The 18,343-nt window shown below is 44.3% G+C and overlaps 1 protein-coding gene across 6 annotated transcripts in view; it reads right to left on the reverse strand.

Moving 5' to 3' along the window:
• The window catches only part of LOC101109890 (ATP-binding cassette sub-family C member 4-like), a 247,820-nt gene that overhangs the window by 203,977 nt on the left and 25,500 nt on the right, over positions 1-18,343 (reverse strand). For 4 of the 6 annotated variants that reach the window (XM_060394639.1, XM_042255010.2, XM_042255009.2 and 1 more), the window contains exon 1: positions 7,719-8,144. The exons of the other annotated variants lie outside the window; for them this stretch is intronic. In XM_060394639.1, coding sequence (XP_060250622.1) covers positions 7,719-7,774 — 56 coding nt within the window. In that variant the 5' untranslated portion in view covers positions 7,775-8,144. Of the gene's footprint in view, positions 1-7,718; positions 8,145-18,343 lie in introns of those variants that run through there. 6 annotated transcript variants of the gene reach the window in all.

Here is an 18,343-nt window from a genome sequence, read left to right on the forward strand (position 1 = left end):
CCACACAGTCAAAGGCTTTGGCATAGTCAATAAAGTAGAAATAGATGTTTTTCTGGAACTCTCTTGCTTTTTCTTTGATCCAGTGGATGTTGGCAATTGGATCTCTGGTTCCTCTGCCTTTTCTAAAACCAGTTCATGTATTGTTGAAGCCTGGCTTGGAGAATTTTGAGCATTACTTTACTAGCGTGAGATGAGTGCAATCGTGCGGTAGTTTGAGCATTCTTTGACATTGCCTTTCTTTGGGATTGGAATGAAAACTGACCTTTTCCAGTCCTGTGGTCACTGCTGAGTTTTCCAAATTTGTTGGCATATTGAGTGCAGCACTTTCACAGCATCATCTTTCAGGATTTGAAATAGCTGCACTGGAATTTCATCACCTCCACTAGCTTTCTTCGTAGTGATGCTTTCTAAGGCCCATTTGACTTCACATTCCAGGATGTCTGGCTCTAGGTGAGTGATCACACCATCGTGATTATCTGGGTCGTGAAGCTCTTTTTTGTACAGTACTTCTGTGTATTCTTGACACCTTTGTCTTACTACGTCTCAATTTCCTTCCAAAACAAAAGTATAAGTCTGTGAGCTTTACCACTAAACAGATTTGAAACACGTTAAGCCATTTATCCTACAGTCATTCCTCACAGAAAACACTCAGGGAATTAGCACTGGAACATGCCAAGATGATGACACTCTGTCCCTACACTAGTGCAGGATGAAAAGAGTTCTGGAAATTGTTTGCAAAATAATGTGAATGTACTTAACAATGCTGAACCATATGCTTAAAAAGGGTCAAGATGATAAATTTTATGTTGTGTGCTTTTTTCCACAATTCTAAAAAAATGTAATGAGAAAAAAATTGCACATGATATGCCTCAGTTGGAAATCTTTCTGTGTTAGAGTCTGGACTTTGTCACTTTCTGGTTGTATGACCAAAAACTAACAACGTACCATCTCAGTATTGGCCAATGGAAACTGAGGAGAACATGTGGAGATAACACCTCCCAAGGCTGTTGAGGTGCCAGTGGAGAAGGCGGGATTGCTCTAAACAGAACAACATCTCGCCAGACAAAGAGCAGCCATCACCACGACAGAGCTCCTTAGTAATCCCATTGTACCCGGTAGAAAACCTCTGATAATTTTGATATATGCAGTTACAATGGCAGAGACTGACAGGAAGAACAAAGACTCTGCTTCTTTCCTGGCAAGGAATCAGCCAGTGAAAAGCCTTGGACTCATTCCTTAACAGACCTGCCAACTTCCTTTCCCTTCTATAATAGTAATCTCTTTCCGTGGCCCTTTGAGGACTTGCATGTAGCTCCCCACAGTTGTAAACACTGAACTACAATTTTCCATTGATACCATAAGCCTGTCTTTGCCAGAGAAATGTCTGATACCCTATTTGTTTCATGCCAACAGAGAGGAAGGGGGTTAACATGATCAGGGGACCTCTGGAAGACTCAGAAAGGCAACTTATTCCCTTGACACATCTGAAAAGACTCTAATTGACACTTCTCAGGGTGATGACGTAGCATGATCAAGATCAAGAAAAAAACTACAAGTGATAAATTTGTTAGGCAGTTTAGTTTTCCACAAGGACACACCACACCTCTGGGATGTTCTAAATCTAGCTTGAGGCTTTAGTTATTGTATAAAATTACCAAAACTCATCAAACTAAATGCTTACAGGGAACAGATCAAGACCAGAGAAAAAGCCCTGCAGAGGTCACCCAGCCTCAATCTACAACATGGGGATCTCTGACTGTTAATGAAGAACAAGTGGTATTCTGAAAATGGTGCAAAGAATCCTAGTTTGAAATTAAACATTTCTATGTAACCATGAACTTCCAGATGTTCAAACTGGTTTTAGAAAAGACAGAGGAACCAGAGATCAAATTACCAACATCTGCTGGATCATGGGAAAAGCAAGAGAGTTCCAGAAAAACATCTATTTCTACTTTATTGACTATGCCAAAGCCTCTGACTGTGTGAATCACAGCAAACTGTGGAAAATTCTGAAAGAGATGGGAATACCAGACCACCTGACTTGCCTCTTAAGAAACCTATATGCAGGTCAGGAAGCAACAGTTAGAACTGGACATGGAACAACAGACTGGTTCCAAATAGGAAAAGGAGTACATCAAGGCTGTATATTGTCATCCTGTTTATTTAATTTTTATGCAGAGTACATCATGAGAAACACTGGGCTGGATGAAGCACAAGCTGGAATCAAGATTGCCAGGAGAAGTATCAATAACTTTAGATATGCAGATGACACCACCCTTATGGCAGAAAGTGAAGAGGAACTAAAAGCTTCTTGATGAAAGTGAAAGAGGAGAGTGAAAAAGTTGGCTTAAAGCTCAACATTCAGAAAATGAAGATCATGGCATCTGGTCCCATCACTTCATGGGAAATAGATGGGAAAATAGTGGAAACAGTGTCAGACTGTATTTTTCTGGGCTCCACTGCAGATGGTGATTGCAGCCATGATATTAAAAGATGCTTACTCCTTGGAAGGAAAGTTATGACCAACCTAGATAGCATATTGAAAAGCAGAGACATTACTTTGCCAACAAAGGTCCATCTAGTCAAGGCTATGGTTTTCCAGTGGTCATGTATGGATGTGAGAGCTGGACTGTAAAGAAAGCTGAGCGCCGAAGAATTGATGCTTTTGAACTGTGGTGTTGGAGAAGACTCTTGAGAGTCCCTTGGACTGCAAGGAGATCCAACCAGTCCATTCTGAAGGAGATCAGTCCTGGGTGTTCATTTTAAGGACTGATGCTGAAGCTGAAACTCCAATACTTTGGCCACCTCATGCGAAGAGTTGACTCATTGGAAAAGACCCTGATGCTGAGAGGGATTGGAGGCAGGAGGAGAAGGGGACAGCAGAGGATGAGGTGACTGGATGGCATCACCAACTCGATGGACATGAGTTTGAGTAAACTCCAGGAGCTGGTGATGGACAGGGAGGCCCTGCATACTGTGATTCATGGGGTCGCAAAGAGTTGGACACGACTGAGGGAATGAACTGACTGACTGACTGATGCATTCATAATCATTAGTTACTGAGGGCCTAATAGCACCAACCTCCCTAAATCATCTCAACAATCGGCTAGTTCACATCCACCCCTCATGTCATCAGCTTCTCTGATCAGAGTCTCTGGAGAGTCTGACTTGACACCAGCGGCAGTTTCCACATCCGCACTCACTTTGCAAGGGGATAGCTCACTGACTGAGACATGGCCACTGTCAGTGGAGTGAGGATGCAACCACTCCCTGATGGGCCAAGTGCAGCTAATCCAAGATCCTGCTCCACCCTCATCTCTAGGGACAGGCCCTGAACCAACACCCAACCTGCTGGCTTCTGGGATGAGGGGGGAAAGAAATGCATAGCTCACCTCCAAGGCTGCAGGGCAAGGCAGCAGGGACATTGCCAGGGAGAGTCTCAGCAGACTGGACATGGTTCAAAAATTGTGCCACTGATTTCCAGTAATGGGAAAAAGGAAGAATCACTCAATAAACTATGATAGGAATATGGGCTGTTTGGGAAAATAAGGTCTATCTTATGCCAAATACTAAAAAAAAAAAAAAAAATTCTACTTGTCTTTTTTGTTAGAAATTAAAAAAGAAAAGAGGGCCAAAATAGAATGCTTACAGAGATTTAGAGGATGCTAGGATTTTAAAAAGACATTATGAAAGCAATAGGAGAAACCAAAAAGAAAATTCAACTAATTGTATCTAATTTAAAACCTCTAAAGAACAAATGAAAATCTGAAAAAGTATTATATGCACTATTGCAAATTATTCAAATATAAAAATGCCCCATGGGAAAAAATGTCTATGAAGAGACAATTCAAAGAAAGACAAATAGTCAATAGACATAAAGTTACAACTCTAAAAATCAAATAAATTCTTATTAAAACTGATACTGGACTTCCTTGATGGTCCAGTAGTTAAGAATCCATCTGCTAATGCAGGGACACAGGTTTGATTCCTGGTCCAGGAAGATTCCACGTGGCATGGAGCAACTAAGCCCATGAGCCACAACTATTGAGGCCCACTCACCCTGGAGCCTGTGCTCCATAGCAAGAGAAGCCATGCACCACAACTAGGGAGTAGCCGCTGGTCACCACATAACTAGAGAAAAGCACGAGAGAGGCAATGATGGCCCAGTGTGGACAGCAATAAATAAATAACTGCTTGACATTTTTAACCTCAGGCCTATAAAAAATGTAATTCAGGTACTCACAAATAAAAATGAAATAGCACACAAGCAGTTTTTAAGCAGCCAAACCTGATGGAACAGAATTCAGCTTTCACCAGTTACTCTACTTCTAAGAAACAGCCAAATTATCAGTAAGAGTACGTGGCTAACAGAAATAAACTTTTATTCATTTCTTCTTCTGTAGTTTTAATTTTATTACAGAAATAATAAAGCATATATTATTTTCTAAAATCCACAGTAATTACATATAGCCATAATGCATGCCTTTTTTTTGACCCTAAGTCCCATCTGTGTTTTGAAAACACTAAAACTCCAGTGAGATCATTTGTATAAACACAATAAGCTAGTTACTGGCATCATTTGCAAGTTTAGAAAGCAGGTGAAATACGAGAAGAAGAGCAAACACCCAATGAGAAGATGAAAACTCAGTTTTCCTCTACAAGGCGGACTTTGTCTCTGGGCAGTACTTCCTGCCTGGGCTCATGTCAGCTTTCCCCAGAGCAGCGAGTGGGGAACACAAGGAAATCACGAGGGTACCTCAGACTTTACGTACAGGCTGGAAATTGTGGTCAACAACTAACTTCACAAAGTCCGGACTCCTTTTAAAAGTTAACGTTGAAGTAGTAATGCCAGTGGGAGGGGTGGCTGAAAGCAGAAGCCAGTCTCAACCTTCCATCAGAATCACCTGGAGCTTACTTAACCCCACCCCCAGAATTTCTAACTTTACACAATTGGTCTACAAAGAGTGCAGGGGGATTTGCGTTTCTAACAAATTCCCAGGTGAAGAGGATGAGCAGGTCAGAGAGCTATACTCTGAGAACAGTCGCCCTAAAGCTCGATTATAGAGATGTTTCACATGCATCATCTCCAACAGCAAGAACTTTAAGAACTTCCCTTGAGCAACTCCTGCCAATAAGACCAAAGGTGTGTTTGGAATTGGCTTCTCTGTGCATTTACAAACAAGGATACAAATAGAACCTACTCGATACAGCACAGGGAGCCAGACTGCCTGGTCTGGGATCCAACTCTCTCACTTTCTAGCTATGTGCTGGTAGACAACTCACTCAACCTCTCTGCTTCAGCAACTTCAAGTGTGAAATAAGAGGTAATAGCTTCTTTCCTTCCAACAGGAAAACTGGAAATTGGTGTCTACCAAAATCAGTGAGAAGTCTTTATCTTCCCATTTCCGCACACACATTTTGAAAATCCACAGACAGGTGGCTGGAGAGTTGCTTGCCCTGCCTTAAGCAGATGTTTGACTGTTTCAGTATTAGTTAGAGTAACCACACCCACATCCCTTCTTCTAAGCCCCTCTCTCCTTAAGGGCCACCAAATGACCAAGAGATGTAACTACACACTGAATACACCACCATCAGAACAAGCATAGGAGATTCCATTCCCTGGGAATTCCCTTAGGCTGTCCCATAAAAGAAGTATCAGACTTTGTGGAAAAGATGAATGGGTTAGGTTCCAGAAACAAAAGACCTAATAATTGCCCAAGAGTGATTAAAATCCAGAAGTTCAGGCCTGCCTAGTTAGTTCAGTTCAGTTGCTCAGTCATGTCCGACTCTTTGTGACCCCAAGAATCTCAGCATGCCAGGCCTCTCTGTCCTCCCAGAGTTTACTCAAACTCATGCCCATCGAGTCGGTGATGCCATCCAGCCATCTCATCCTCTGTCGTCCCCTTCTCCTCTTGCCCCCAATCCCTCCCAGCATCAGGGTCTTTTCCAATGAGTCAGCTCTTCGCATGAGGTGGCCAAAGTATTGGAGTTTCAGCTTTAGCATTAGTCCTTCCAATAAACACCCAGGACTGATCTCCCTTAGAATGGACTGGTTGGATCTCCTTGCAGTCCAAGGGACTCTCAAGAGTCTTCTCCAACACCACAGTTCAAAAGCATCAATTCTTCAGTGCTCAGCTTTCTTCACAGTCCAACTCTCACATCCATACATGACCGGAAAAACCATAGCCTTGACTAGACGGACCTTTGTTGGCAAAGTAATGTCTCTGCTTTTGAATATGCTATCTAGGTTGGTCATAACTTTCCTTCTAAGGAGTAGGCATCTTTTAATTTCATGGCTGTAATCACCATCTTCAGTGATTTTGGAGCCCAAAAAAATAAAGGTCCCAGCTATTAGATGAAGACTTCAGGTAAGAGCTTCAGCTCTCTGCAGCATTTTTCACTGGTGTTTCCTCACAGTTCAGGGACCCTTCAGTGGTTTCAGGACCAAATGACTCCTGGGCAGGACCACCTGCATCAAGACCATGCACTGCTTCTCTGAAGGCTAAAGATCTGTGTAAGACCCCACAGGTTTCAGGGACCACGTTCCCAGGGTTTGGTCCTCAAATGTGGAAGTAGAGATATTCACAGTAGAGAAAGGGGCTGTTCAAATACATACTCCAGTCCTGGCTGTGTGTCCCAGGCAAAAGCAAAACGCATTCAAGAACAGTATCCCCATTCGTTACATTAAAAACAAGTGTTTTTACACACATGAAACTTGTCACAAATAGATACCAGGAAATGCAGTGAGAGATGTACAGGGAGAGAGGGAGGGAGAACGAGAGACATTGTCATAGGCACAGTGACAAGGGAGCCCGGTGCAGGCGGAACTCAGCTGTGACCTAAGGAATGAGGGAAATGGGGGCGTTCTCGGAGAAGGCAATGGCACCCCACTCCAGTACTCTTGACTGGAAAATCCCATGGATGGAGGAGCCTAGTAGGCTGCAGTCCATCGGGTCGATAAGAGTCGGACACGACTTCATTTTCACTTTCACTTTTCACTTTCATGCATTGGAGAAGGAAATGGCAACGCACTCCAGTGTTCTTGCCTGGAGAATCCCAGGTATGGGGGAGCCTGGTGGGCTTCCATCTATGGGGCCGCACAGAGTCGGACACGACTGAAGCTACTTAGCAGCAGCAGCAGCAGGGGACATTCTTGGGCTATGATAGCAGTGCAGGGCACTAATTGGATAAAGGAAGCTGTTCATAAACTGCTTGCTTAGGAGAAAAATAAGCATGCCGCTTTAGTTCAGAACTGCGAATTCCTGAGCGGTACTGGGGAAGCCGGCTGTGGGTGTGTGGTATTGGGTGTTGGGGGGGAGGAAGGCGGGGGTGGGGGGGTGGTCCAGTCCTTCTCCCGCTTGGCGGGAGACTCCCCTTGGGCAGCCTGGGTTCTCAGCTTCCCTGCCTCCTGCTTCACTCGCCGCCCCTCCGGCTTCACCCGCTTCCCCTGCTACTAGGGCCTAAGGAGTTTGCTGGTGGCGCAGCGAGCTACAAGTCAGGGAGCCCCACCACGAGTTCCCTCTCCCGGGCTCTGTTCCCCTCGCCAGACGCCTGGGACCACGTGGCCCCACGGGCTACAAGCAGCCAGGTGCCCAGGGCGCCAGCGGAAGCGCTCCCTCGCCCCGACCACCCCCCTCCTCGGTCCCCAAAAGCGCAGCGGCGGCGTCAAGCACCCGCCCCACGACGGCGGAGGTGTCCCAGCCCAGGCGGGCTCTCACCAGAAGAACAGGCGCGAGCAGAAGTTCGCGTCCTGCAGCGGGTTGGGCTTCCGCATCTTGAGGGCGGGGGCGGCCGCGGGCCGGGGTCGCGCTGCTCTGGTGATGGAGCTGCTTCTGGAGGCGCCAGCGGGGAGGCTGGAGGCTCAGACACAGCGCGGTCCTCTCAGGGAGACAGAACCACCTTCTTCACGGAGTGGAGCACCGGCGGGCAGCCCGCTCTGCGCCTCTGCCTCTGGGGCCTGGAGTCGGGAGCGGTGGGAGCAGCAGGACCAAGGGGAGGCCAGGCGGGCTCTGCCGGGGGCCACGCAGGTGTGAGGCGAGGCTGCAGGCGCACTTGATGGAGCCACTTAGGGAAACTGCGGCACCCAAGGCACCGGACAGAGGCGCCTACGTTTGGGCACCGGGCTGCAAATTCTACCAAAAGGCGCGCTCTGAGCCCGGGCCCCCACCCAGAAGACGGAGGGGGAGGGGCAGGCTGCATCAGAAATGCTCCCTTAGCTGTGGTGAGGACCCAGAGAAAGCTGGCAGAAGGAGATAGCAGCCTGCGCTCTGGGCACTCTGCCCTCATCAAGACCAAGTAAGGGTGCTATAGGAGGCTGTCCAGCTGTTAGGGAGCAGGACCCTGTGGGGCCTTCCTGATAGATCCCGCCCCACCCCACACCCTCTGCCTGCCTCTTGTTCGTGCATGCGGTGCTCACTCAGTCCTGTCCGACTCTTTGCGACCACGTGGACTGTAGCCCACCAGACTCCTCTGTCCGTGGGATTATCTAGGCAGGAATACCGGAGTGGGGTGCCATTTCCTCCTCCAGGGGATCTTCCTGAACCATGCATCTAGCCTGCATCCTGCTTCTCTTGGCACTGGCAGGTGGATTCTTTACCACTGAACCACCTGGGAAGCCCCTCTTGCTTGGAGAAAAGCTTTAATCTCCCAGGCCTCCTCTGAGCCACAGAAGGCTGGCTCAAGAATTAATGATTGAAAAAATGTGAATGTGTAGTAACAACAACAACAAAATGCTAAACAATAGATCAGCCATATAGCAATCACAAAATCTTTAGTCCTTCCCTGAAGGATTTAGATCATATAGATGACAGTGTCTGATGCACATTCCTAGGTTGTTCTGCAGATACTAAAACCTCACCAGATGGAAGAATTTAACTGCATGATGACCATGAGCAGGGAGCCCCCACACCAGCTGGAGCCTGAGGACTGAAGATGTTAAACCCCGTGACAGGACCCTGTTACCTCATCATCAACCAATCAGAAAATAATGCTGGAGGTGAGCACCTACACTGCACTTTCTCCCTCACCTTCCCTGTAAAATCCCTGAAATCCACCAGAGAGTTTGGATTTTTTTGAGCATAAACTCCTTGCTTGACTCTTTCAGTAAACCTTTCTTTGCTCCAAACTTCAACAGTTTTTTTTGACCTCGGACAACAACAGGGTCTAGCACAGATTATGTTTGTAGAGCTGCAAGACCTAATGAAAAGTAACAGAAAGTTAGAGGAACTCAGATGATTTTGGAAGAGGTATACATGGTGTTATTGGGGGCAGCTTTCTGGCATCTTACAGGCTGCATTGTGCAGGGAACCTCTGTGAGCTTGTTGCTGCCCTGTTAGACTGGGAAAGGGAAATCTGAGGGGAGAGAGACTGTCTCATGATTTCTTTCATCGTGAGCTCAGGGCCTAGACAAATAACAGTGGCATATGTTACAGAACACAGGTCATGCATATTTCTGGGGAACTTCCCTCACCTTTAACTCTAACAACACCCTATTCAGCAAGGTATTATCCCTGTTTTATGGATGAGAACAATGAGGCTCAAGGACAGCAGTTGTCCAGGGTCTTTGAATCAGTAAATGATGAATCCTGATTTGGACTCAAGTCCAAATCCAGCATGACTATCTCACTGGTGGATGGACAGTATGCATCAAAACTGCCTAGAATGTGGTGTTTGAAAGAATGAATGACTGGAGGTCTGAATGAACAAAATGTTGGGCTCCCACCCATAAGTATGTATGTATATATATATACACACACACACACATACACATCAGTTCAGTTCAGTTCAGTGGCTCAGTCATGTCTGACTCTTTGCAACCCCATGAATCGCAGCACGCCAGGCCTCCCTGTCCATCACCAGCTCCCGGAGTCTACCCAAACCCATGTCCATCGAGTTGGTGATGCCATCCAGCCCTGGTGGCTCAACTGGTAAAGAATCCACCTGCAATGCAGGAGACCTGGGTTCGATCCCTGGGTTGGGAAGAGCCCCTGGAGAAGGGAATGACTACCCATTCCAGTATTCTGGCCTGGAGAATTCCATGGACTGTATAATCCATGGGGTCGCAATGAATCAAATATATACACATACAAGTAGGTAAATGTCCACAGAAAAATGAAGATGGAAGAGCTTGGACTGGGAAGCTTTTTGATCCCATTTGACCCCAGTGTCTGCATTTCCCGCCACTACTCTGCATTGCCTCCACGTTCTCAGCCTTCACTCACTTCCCCGGGTTTGTCATTCTGTCTATGTCCCTTGTCAGGGTGCCAGCCCGCCATGGGATGCAAGCCTGCAGAGCAGCCTGATCCCAGCAGCCATAGCGTCTTATTGGTGCATGGCGCCATCTCGTGGCCAAACTAGGCAACTGTCAGGGTCAGTTTGACACCACTGTATTTGGGACCCTTACTGAGGTGAAAACAAAGCTCTCAATTGTTTGTTTTTTCTCTCCTCTTCTTTACTTTTCTTTAGACAGTAAATCACATACACTCAAAGAAATTCGTGTTGCTATTTTAATCATCTCACTGAAGGAGCAAGAAATGCACGTGCAGATAGAAACGGAAACGGGGAGTATATCGCAGGAGCAAGAGGGGTTGCGAGGAGCATTTTATTATGAACGCAGTACTGATGCCTCTTTTTCCAGTGTGATTCAAAGGGAGAAGTACAGTGTGCATCCAAAAAAAAAAAAAAGGAAAGAACAAATTAAAAAGAGGAAAAAAGAGATTTCTTTGAAGAGGGGTGGAAATCTGTGAACTCTTCCAGGCTCATACATTTTATTATATCATAAATACCTCCCTCCTAATTTAGAATGAAGATTATGACCTAAGACATGTAGAGCACAGAGAAAAGCGTTAAGTAAATGTCATCTGTTGTTATTTTTATTCCCAGAAAGAGGAGGCTACTGAGAGCAGGGTGGTGAACACTTTTGGTTTGCTCAGATGGTCCACACTTTAACGTTGAATGTCCTGTTTGCTGTGGATCCACTCATCCCCAGGGACACAAATAGTTCTAGGTTTTCAGCTTTTGTTGGGGTTGAGGAGGATGGAAGAAAGTGACTGAACGTCTATTTTCCACAATCAAACGATAATCTCCTGTCAGAAGCCCAGCACTTCCTATTTCTACCTTATCTTCTCCTCACATTGCCACCTGCCTGCAAAAACGAAAGAAATTCTTGTCCTGGGAGACAAGTCAGCACGTTGCACTGAAGAGGGCAGCCTGAAGTTGGACTTGGTGTTCTCTGCACCACTCAGCACCTACCAGCAGAGGGCACACTCCTATCCTGCTCACTGTATTCCCAGTTCCCCTCCCCTGACCCGCCTAGAGTTTCTGCCTTCCAGGAAATCTTAGTCCGTTCATTGCTCTTCCAAGATAGGCTGTGTTCATCCTTTTCCCTCTGCCTCCTTCCTCTCCCTCCTTCCTGCCTCTCTACCTTCCTGCCTTTCATTTCCATGAGTAAAGTTGCAAGAAATGTGAGCTCACAATTACAAATTACAAAGCATCTGTTTTAACAAACCACCATGAGTAAGAAAGTCAAACTTTTGGAAATTTTAGGGAAAAACTAAAATCAATCCAACCTGCAAAAACCACAGATATGAAAATAGTGAGATACAGAATATAAAATAAGCCTCTTTAGGGACTTCCCTGATGGCTCAGTGGTAAAGAATCCACCTGCCAGTGCAGGAGACATGGCTTCGATCTCTGATCCAGGAAGGTCCCATATGCCTCAGAACAACTGAGTCTGTGCAGAACTACTGAGCCGGTGGTCTAGATTCCGGGAGCCACAACTACCAAGCCCAGGGGCTGCAACTACTGAGCCCTCTCACCCCAGAGCCTGTGCTCTAAAACAAGAACAGCCACCACAATGAGAAGCTCATGCACCAAACCTGGAGAGGAGACCCCATTCACCCCAAAAAGAAAAAACCCATGCTGCACCAAAGACTTAGCACAGCCAAAAATAAATAAATAAAAATAAACAACAAACATCTCTAATACTAAAAAATAAAATATGGCTTCTGAATTTTGACTAAAGAACAAGAGGTTAGAAAAAAACTAAATAGGCAGATTTGATGAATAAAATGGAAATTCTAGAACATTTTTTAAGAGTTTTACATAGCTGAAGATAAATTCTTTTAAATCAGAACATATGTCTGAAAAAAATTCTTGGAATGCAGCATGGAGCAATAAAGAGGTAAAAAATGTTCAAGGGAGTTTGAGATATAGGACAAAGTAAAAAATACATCTTATCAGAGTCACAGAAGGAGATAAAGGATAAGTGCAGAGGTAATTCCTAGAGAGAGAAAGGACTAACAGTTCTCCAGAACTGATAAAAGAGCATCAGTTTCAAGATCAGTAAATCCTAAAGAAGATTTAAAAAAGAAAAATCCGCACTTAGAAAATTAGTGAAACTGCCAAAACCAAAGAAACAATCTTAAATCCAGCCAAACGTAGATTAATCTACACAGAAATGACAAATCAGGCTCTCAGTTTCTCAAAAACAACAATGGAAGTCAACTAAAAATAGTTGTATCTTCAAAGTACTGATTCAAAATGATGATTCAGTTCAGTTCAGTTCAGTCGCTCAGTCGTGTCTGATTCTTTGCGACCCCATGAGACGCAGCATGCCAGGCCTCCCTGTCCATCACCAACTCCCAGAGTTCACTCAAACTCATGCCCATCGAGTTGGTGATGCCATCCAGCCATCTCTTCCTCTGTCATCCCCATCTCCTCCTGCCCACAATCCCTCCCAGCATCAGGGTCTTTTCCAATGAGTCAACTCTTCACATGAGGTGGCCAAAGTATTGGAGTTTCAGCTTTAGCATCAGTCTTTCCAATGAACACCCAGGACCCATCTCCTTTCGAATGGACTGGTTGGATCTCTATAACCCAGTAAAATTCATCTAATTAAATACTATATTCTGCTCTCATAATTTATGAACTATAGCTACATTCCGGAACACAGATAAATTTCACAAATGCAATGTGTGGAAAAAAATAGTTACAGAAGAAACCTAACACAATGATTCCATTTATGTAAGACTCAGAAACACACAAAATTAAAGCAATGGGTCAAGTAAGCCTTCACTGTTACTGTATAATTTGTACTTTGTAATATCTGGTCATTCCATGGTTCGTTAAGCTTCAGACTAACAGAAAATTAAGCATTAACTACGGAGCCAGGAAAAAAAAAAAAAATCTGCAAACTCAAAACCTTTAGAATCGGTCTACAAAGTTTTAGTAAATACCCGTGTAGAAAGATTGTCTTTGGCTACTTCTAAAACGCCATCGGTAAATCAGACTGTATCCTAAATTCCAGTCCTTCCTCCAGCCATCCGAGCATGAAGCGCTGTCACCTACCCGCATTGACTCGCTGCCACGCTGGTCCACGCGGGTTGTGCCCGCTGCATGCCTAGACCACGGCTGCCATCTGTCTGGACAGTGTCCCCGGAGACGCCTGAGCGACATGTCCAGGGCTCAGATCTCGGCTCTGGTGTTCGGCGTCGGGGGCTTTGGCGCTCTCGTCGCGGCCACTGCGTCCAATGAGTGGAAAGTAACCACCAGAGCATCTTCGGTGATAACGGCCACTTGGGTTTACCAGGGGCTCTGGATGAACTGCGCAGGCAACGCGTTGGGTTCTTTCCACTGCCGGCCGCACTTTACTATCTTCAAAGTAGAAGGTAAATATAATAGCTTTGCTTGGGGTGGAAGCAAAATGTCTCTTTTCCCCCTCACGGCGATCAAGTGTCTGCGTTCAGTCTGCTGTTGACTGGGTGCTTAATCCAAGTGGCAAGATTTGCCTAAGACGGATGATGTGTGTGAGTGTTGGCTGAAAGAATTAAATCATGCCTTTTATATATGGAAAAGGAAAATTAAGAATAACTTTATGGATATGGTGAAAGTCGTTCAGTTGTGTCCCACTTTTTGTGACCCCTCCCCCATGGACTATACAGTCCATGGAATTCTCCAGGCCAGAATATTGGAGTGTGTAGCTGTTCTCTGCTCCAGGGGATCTTCTTAACCCAGGGATCAAACTCAGGTCTCCTGCATTGAAGGGGGATGCTTTACTGTCTGAGCCACCAGGGAAGCCCAATGGTTGCGTTAGAAATATCTAATGTGAATAATAGATACCAAGGGAAAGGGCAGAGGTGACTGGCTTGTTTTAAAACTCGTTTCGATTTGCCTTATGTCACGGAGGACTCCATATACACACATATAGGAACACACGCCACCAGAAACCATATGTTATACTGTTTTGTTTTCTTGGCCTCCCTGCCTGGCATGTGGGGATCTTAGTTCCCCAACCAGGGATCCAACTTTTGCCCCCTACAGTGGAAGCAGAGTCTTAACAACTAGACCACCAGGGAAGTCGTGATCCTATGTTATCCGAAATCCTTGTATTTCCTCAGGCCATTCTAACATGAAATCCATACACACACATGTAGATACTCATATATATGTGTATATATACTTATATTCACAGTGATATGAACATATGAGAAGACATATAGTATTGAGAGAGTAAGAGTTTTTAGAGGGGTTTCCATATTTTTAAAGAACTATGCTTAGTGATAAAATAGCAGGACAAGAAATTTTTAAAGTAGAAGGGAAATAAAATGTGCATGAGGTTTTCATCAGGATTTATCAAAAATATGTATGTAGATGAGCTTTCAACTTTATGCGTATTAGAAACTATTGCAAGGGGTTTCTTGCAACATACTGCAAGTATATGTATCCTCAAGAGGGAAAAATTTAAAGGTTTTTCAGTATAATTTATAAGAATACCAAATCACTGTGTAGTACACCTGAAATTAATATGATATTTAAATCAACTATACTTCAAAGAAAGATATTTTCATACCTTGGAATACTTCCAGGCAACAATTATTGGCTACTTGCTTGTATGTCATTATGGAATTACTATCTGCATCTGTTTTCTGCCTATTAGGTATGTTTACAAATCAGTCACAAGTTGTGGGTTTATTATACTAAAAATTGCCCCCAGTATACATAGAGTTTTCACAATCAAATGGCAAAACTGAACCTTGGCCCCAGTAAAGAAAATGAAATAAAATTTTAACTAGGAAGTTACTAAAGCATAATATTTTAAAGGGTTTTTGTGTCAAGTATTCATGTCATTAGTCCACAATGTGTGCCAAGGGATAAAGAGAGGATATTTAGCTAAATTCAGGAGATTCTAATGACAATCAAGGGAACAGTTCAAGCTTGGACACAGGCCTCCAAATAACATGGGCTCTCCTAAGCCCTCGTTATAGGAATCAATGCTCATCTCTCTTCAGTCCCGACTTGTAAACTTATCTTGGGATAGTTCAAAATTGTTCCTTCTGCTGTGGAAGGTTTCCCGAGGTGCAAGGGAAACCATTAAAGGAGAGTGTTGTGGGGGACATGGTTGTCATTCCACAGACCTCTTGGCCCAGTTCCACCTCGGGCAGCAAGTAGAAGATATCTCATGTGGGTAAGTGTATTTCTTTGTTCTTTCCGGGTTTGTTCTTTAGATATATACATACATATATATGCTCTGCTGCACTGTGCATTAGTCGCTCCAGTCATGTCCGACACCTTGCAACACTATGGATTGTAGCCCGCCAGGCTCCTCTGTCTATGAGGATTCTCCAGGTGAGGATACTGGAGTGGGTAGCTGTTCCCTTCTCCAGGGGATCTTCCCGACCCAGGAATTGAACCGGGGTCTCCTGCATTGCAGATGGATTCTTTACCAGCTGAGCTGGTATATATTTATGGTCTTCTACCTTTCATTCTCTATTCCTTAATGAAACCTAGTTATTGTGAAAAATAGGCAATCAACCTTAGCTCCAAAGTGGGCTAAAGAATCATTGTAACCTTTTATAATGATTTCAACAGCTACTTCCCTAAATGTATCTTAGAAAATGTGGAGTTTAAAAATTTTGTTTCTAAATATTGTTGATGGTGATCCAAACACTCTTCTACCCTTAAACTTCATGCTCTTGACTTTGCTTCTCGATAGAAATATAGCGTGTTCTGTTCTATGTCTGCTGTGTACGCTGCACATGAGAGGTAATTTGGAAAAATTTCTTCACTGACAATGCTTCAATTAGAATTTTTAGAATTCATTTAGGGCTTCCCTGGTGGCTCAGAGGGTAAAGTGTCTGCCTACAATGCGGGAGACCTGGGTTCGATCCCTGGGTTGGGAAGATCCCCTGGAGAAGCAACACAATCTTTCTACTTTCTTCACCCTGAATCAAAATCTTTATCAAAGACACAGGTTACTATTGAGATGTATGTTCAACATCAGGAACACTGATTCATAGTTTCAAGAAAATGGACACACAAACTTGGATTTCCTCATTCACACAGAGTCATTGCTGTCAACGCTAATTACTTTTCTTTTATTCTTTTTTTAAAGCATAACAGTGAGATGTTTGGAAAGTTTTCTATGCCAATAAGCTCTTAAATGTCACAATAATTTCAAACTGAGCTAAAAAATTCAGAAGCCAAAGAGGAATGAAAATGGTTGTATCATGTTTTAAAACAATAAATTGATTTAAGCCTATACTGTCAATTTGAGACAAATCTTCTTAGGCCAGATTAAGCCTCCTCTAAGAAAGAAAAAGAGAAGATCTTTTTAAGCTGCAAGATTTTTTTTTCTTTGATGTTTACATAACTTCATATCAAAGTCATACCTTCTTGTTGCTCACCATTTTAGATGCCCCAGTATAGCTACAGATTTTTAGGAACTCATTTAGATTAATAATGATGACATCCTTAAAAGATTTGATGTAAGCCAGGACCTCTTTGGACAAGAGGCATTTCCAGTTGTGAAAAATACAAGCCCCCTTTTACTGTAGTTATGAGGAATCAATTTTAGGAGATTACCATATACTTTATTTTTCTGGGTTCCAAAATCACTGCAGATGGTGATTTCAGCCATGAAGTTAAAAGATGCTTACTCCTTGGAAGGAAAGTTATGACCAACCTAGACAGCATATTGAAAAGCAGAGACATCACTTTGTCAACAAAGTTCTGTTTAGTCAAGGCTATGGTTTTCCCAGTAGTCATGTATGGATGTGAGAGTTGGACTATAAAGAAAGCTGAGCACCGAAGAATTGATACTTTTGAACTGTGGTGTTGGAGAAGACTCTTGAGAGTCCCTTGGACTGCAAGGAGATCCAACCAGTCCATCCTAAAGGAGATCAGGCCTGGGTGTTCAACGGTAGGACTGATGTTGAAGCTGAAACTCCAATACTTTGGCCACCTGATGCAAAGAGTTGACTCATTTGAAAAGACCCTGATGCTGGGAAAGATTGAGGGCAGGAGGAGAAGGGACAACAGAGGATGAGATGGTTGGATGGCATCACCAACTCAATGGACATGGGTTTGGGTGAACTCTGGGAGTTGGTGATGGACAAGGAAGCCTAGCGTACTGCGGTTCATGGGGTCGCAAAGAGTCGGACACAACTGAGTGACTGAACTGAACTGAACCATAGTTGTTCAGTCGCTCAGTCGTGTCTGACTCTTTGCGACCCCATGAACCACAGCACACCAGGTTTCCCTGTCCACAATCCCCTAGAGTTTGCTCAAAGTCGTGTCCCTTGTGTCGATGACACCATCCAACCTTCTCATCCTCTGTCACCCTCTTCTCCTCCTGAATGCAGTCTTTCCCGGCATTAGGGTCATTAGGATCCTCACATTGAGTGGCCAGAGTATTGGAGCTTCAGCTTCAGATCATAGGAACACTTGTAATTCAGTCCTCACTGTGGCCTGAAAGCTTCTTGACTCAATTTCAAAGCACTTTGTCGTCTTTAGATGCAATATCCACTCTAAGCTGTGTCTCTTGTTTTGTCTTCTTTGGTTGTTCTTACCTGTGAAATGGTGATGAAATGAAAGAACATAGGCAAAGCACCTTGTACAGTGCCTGACACAGAGCCGTGTACCATAAAGGGCGGCAATCATTCCTATGAATACAGATTTTGATGCCGGGAGAGCTCATATCTCAGTGGTAGGAAGGTGACTGTTTCTTCTGCTCCGTCTATTTGCTTCTAGCCAGGACAGTCGTAGCTGCTACCTGGGATCCAAAACCAAATAGAAGGAGGCCTCTGATCCTTTGTTGCACACCCTATGTCATATTTATGACAAAGTGAAGGCTATTGTGTTCATTGGATTAAAGTTTGTGCTTATCCTACAGGTTAGGATTCACTGTACATCATTAGACAGGACCACACTTTGTGTCGAAGCCAGTTTCTCACCGCAGATGTGGACCTGTTCCTTCTGTCAATCACATGTTGCATCTGCTGAAATGGGGAGAAAAGGCCCCCTTCAGGCTTCATGGTGGGAAGTAGAGCCTCACCAGACCTAGGAT

The sequence above is a fragment of the Ovis aries genome, chromosome 10 (assembly GCF_016772045.2).
Source record: "Ovis aries strain OAR_USU_Benz2616 breed Rambouillet chromosome 10, ARS-UI_Ramb_v3.0, whole genome shotgun sequence".
NCBI classification, from domain to species: domain Eukaryota; kingdom Metazoa; phylum Chordata; class Mammalia; order Artiodactyla; family Bovidae; genus Ovis; species Ovis aries.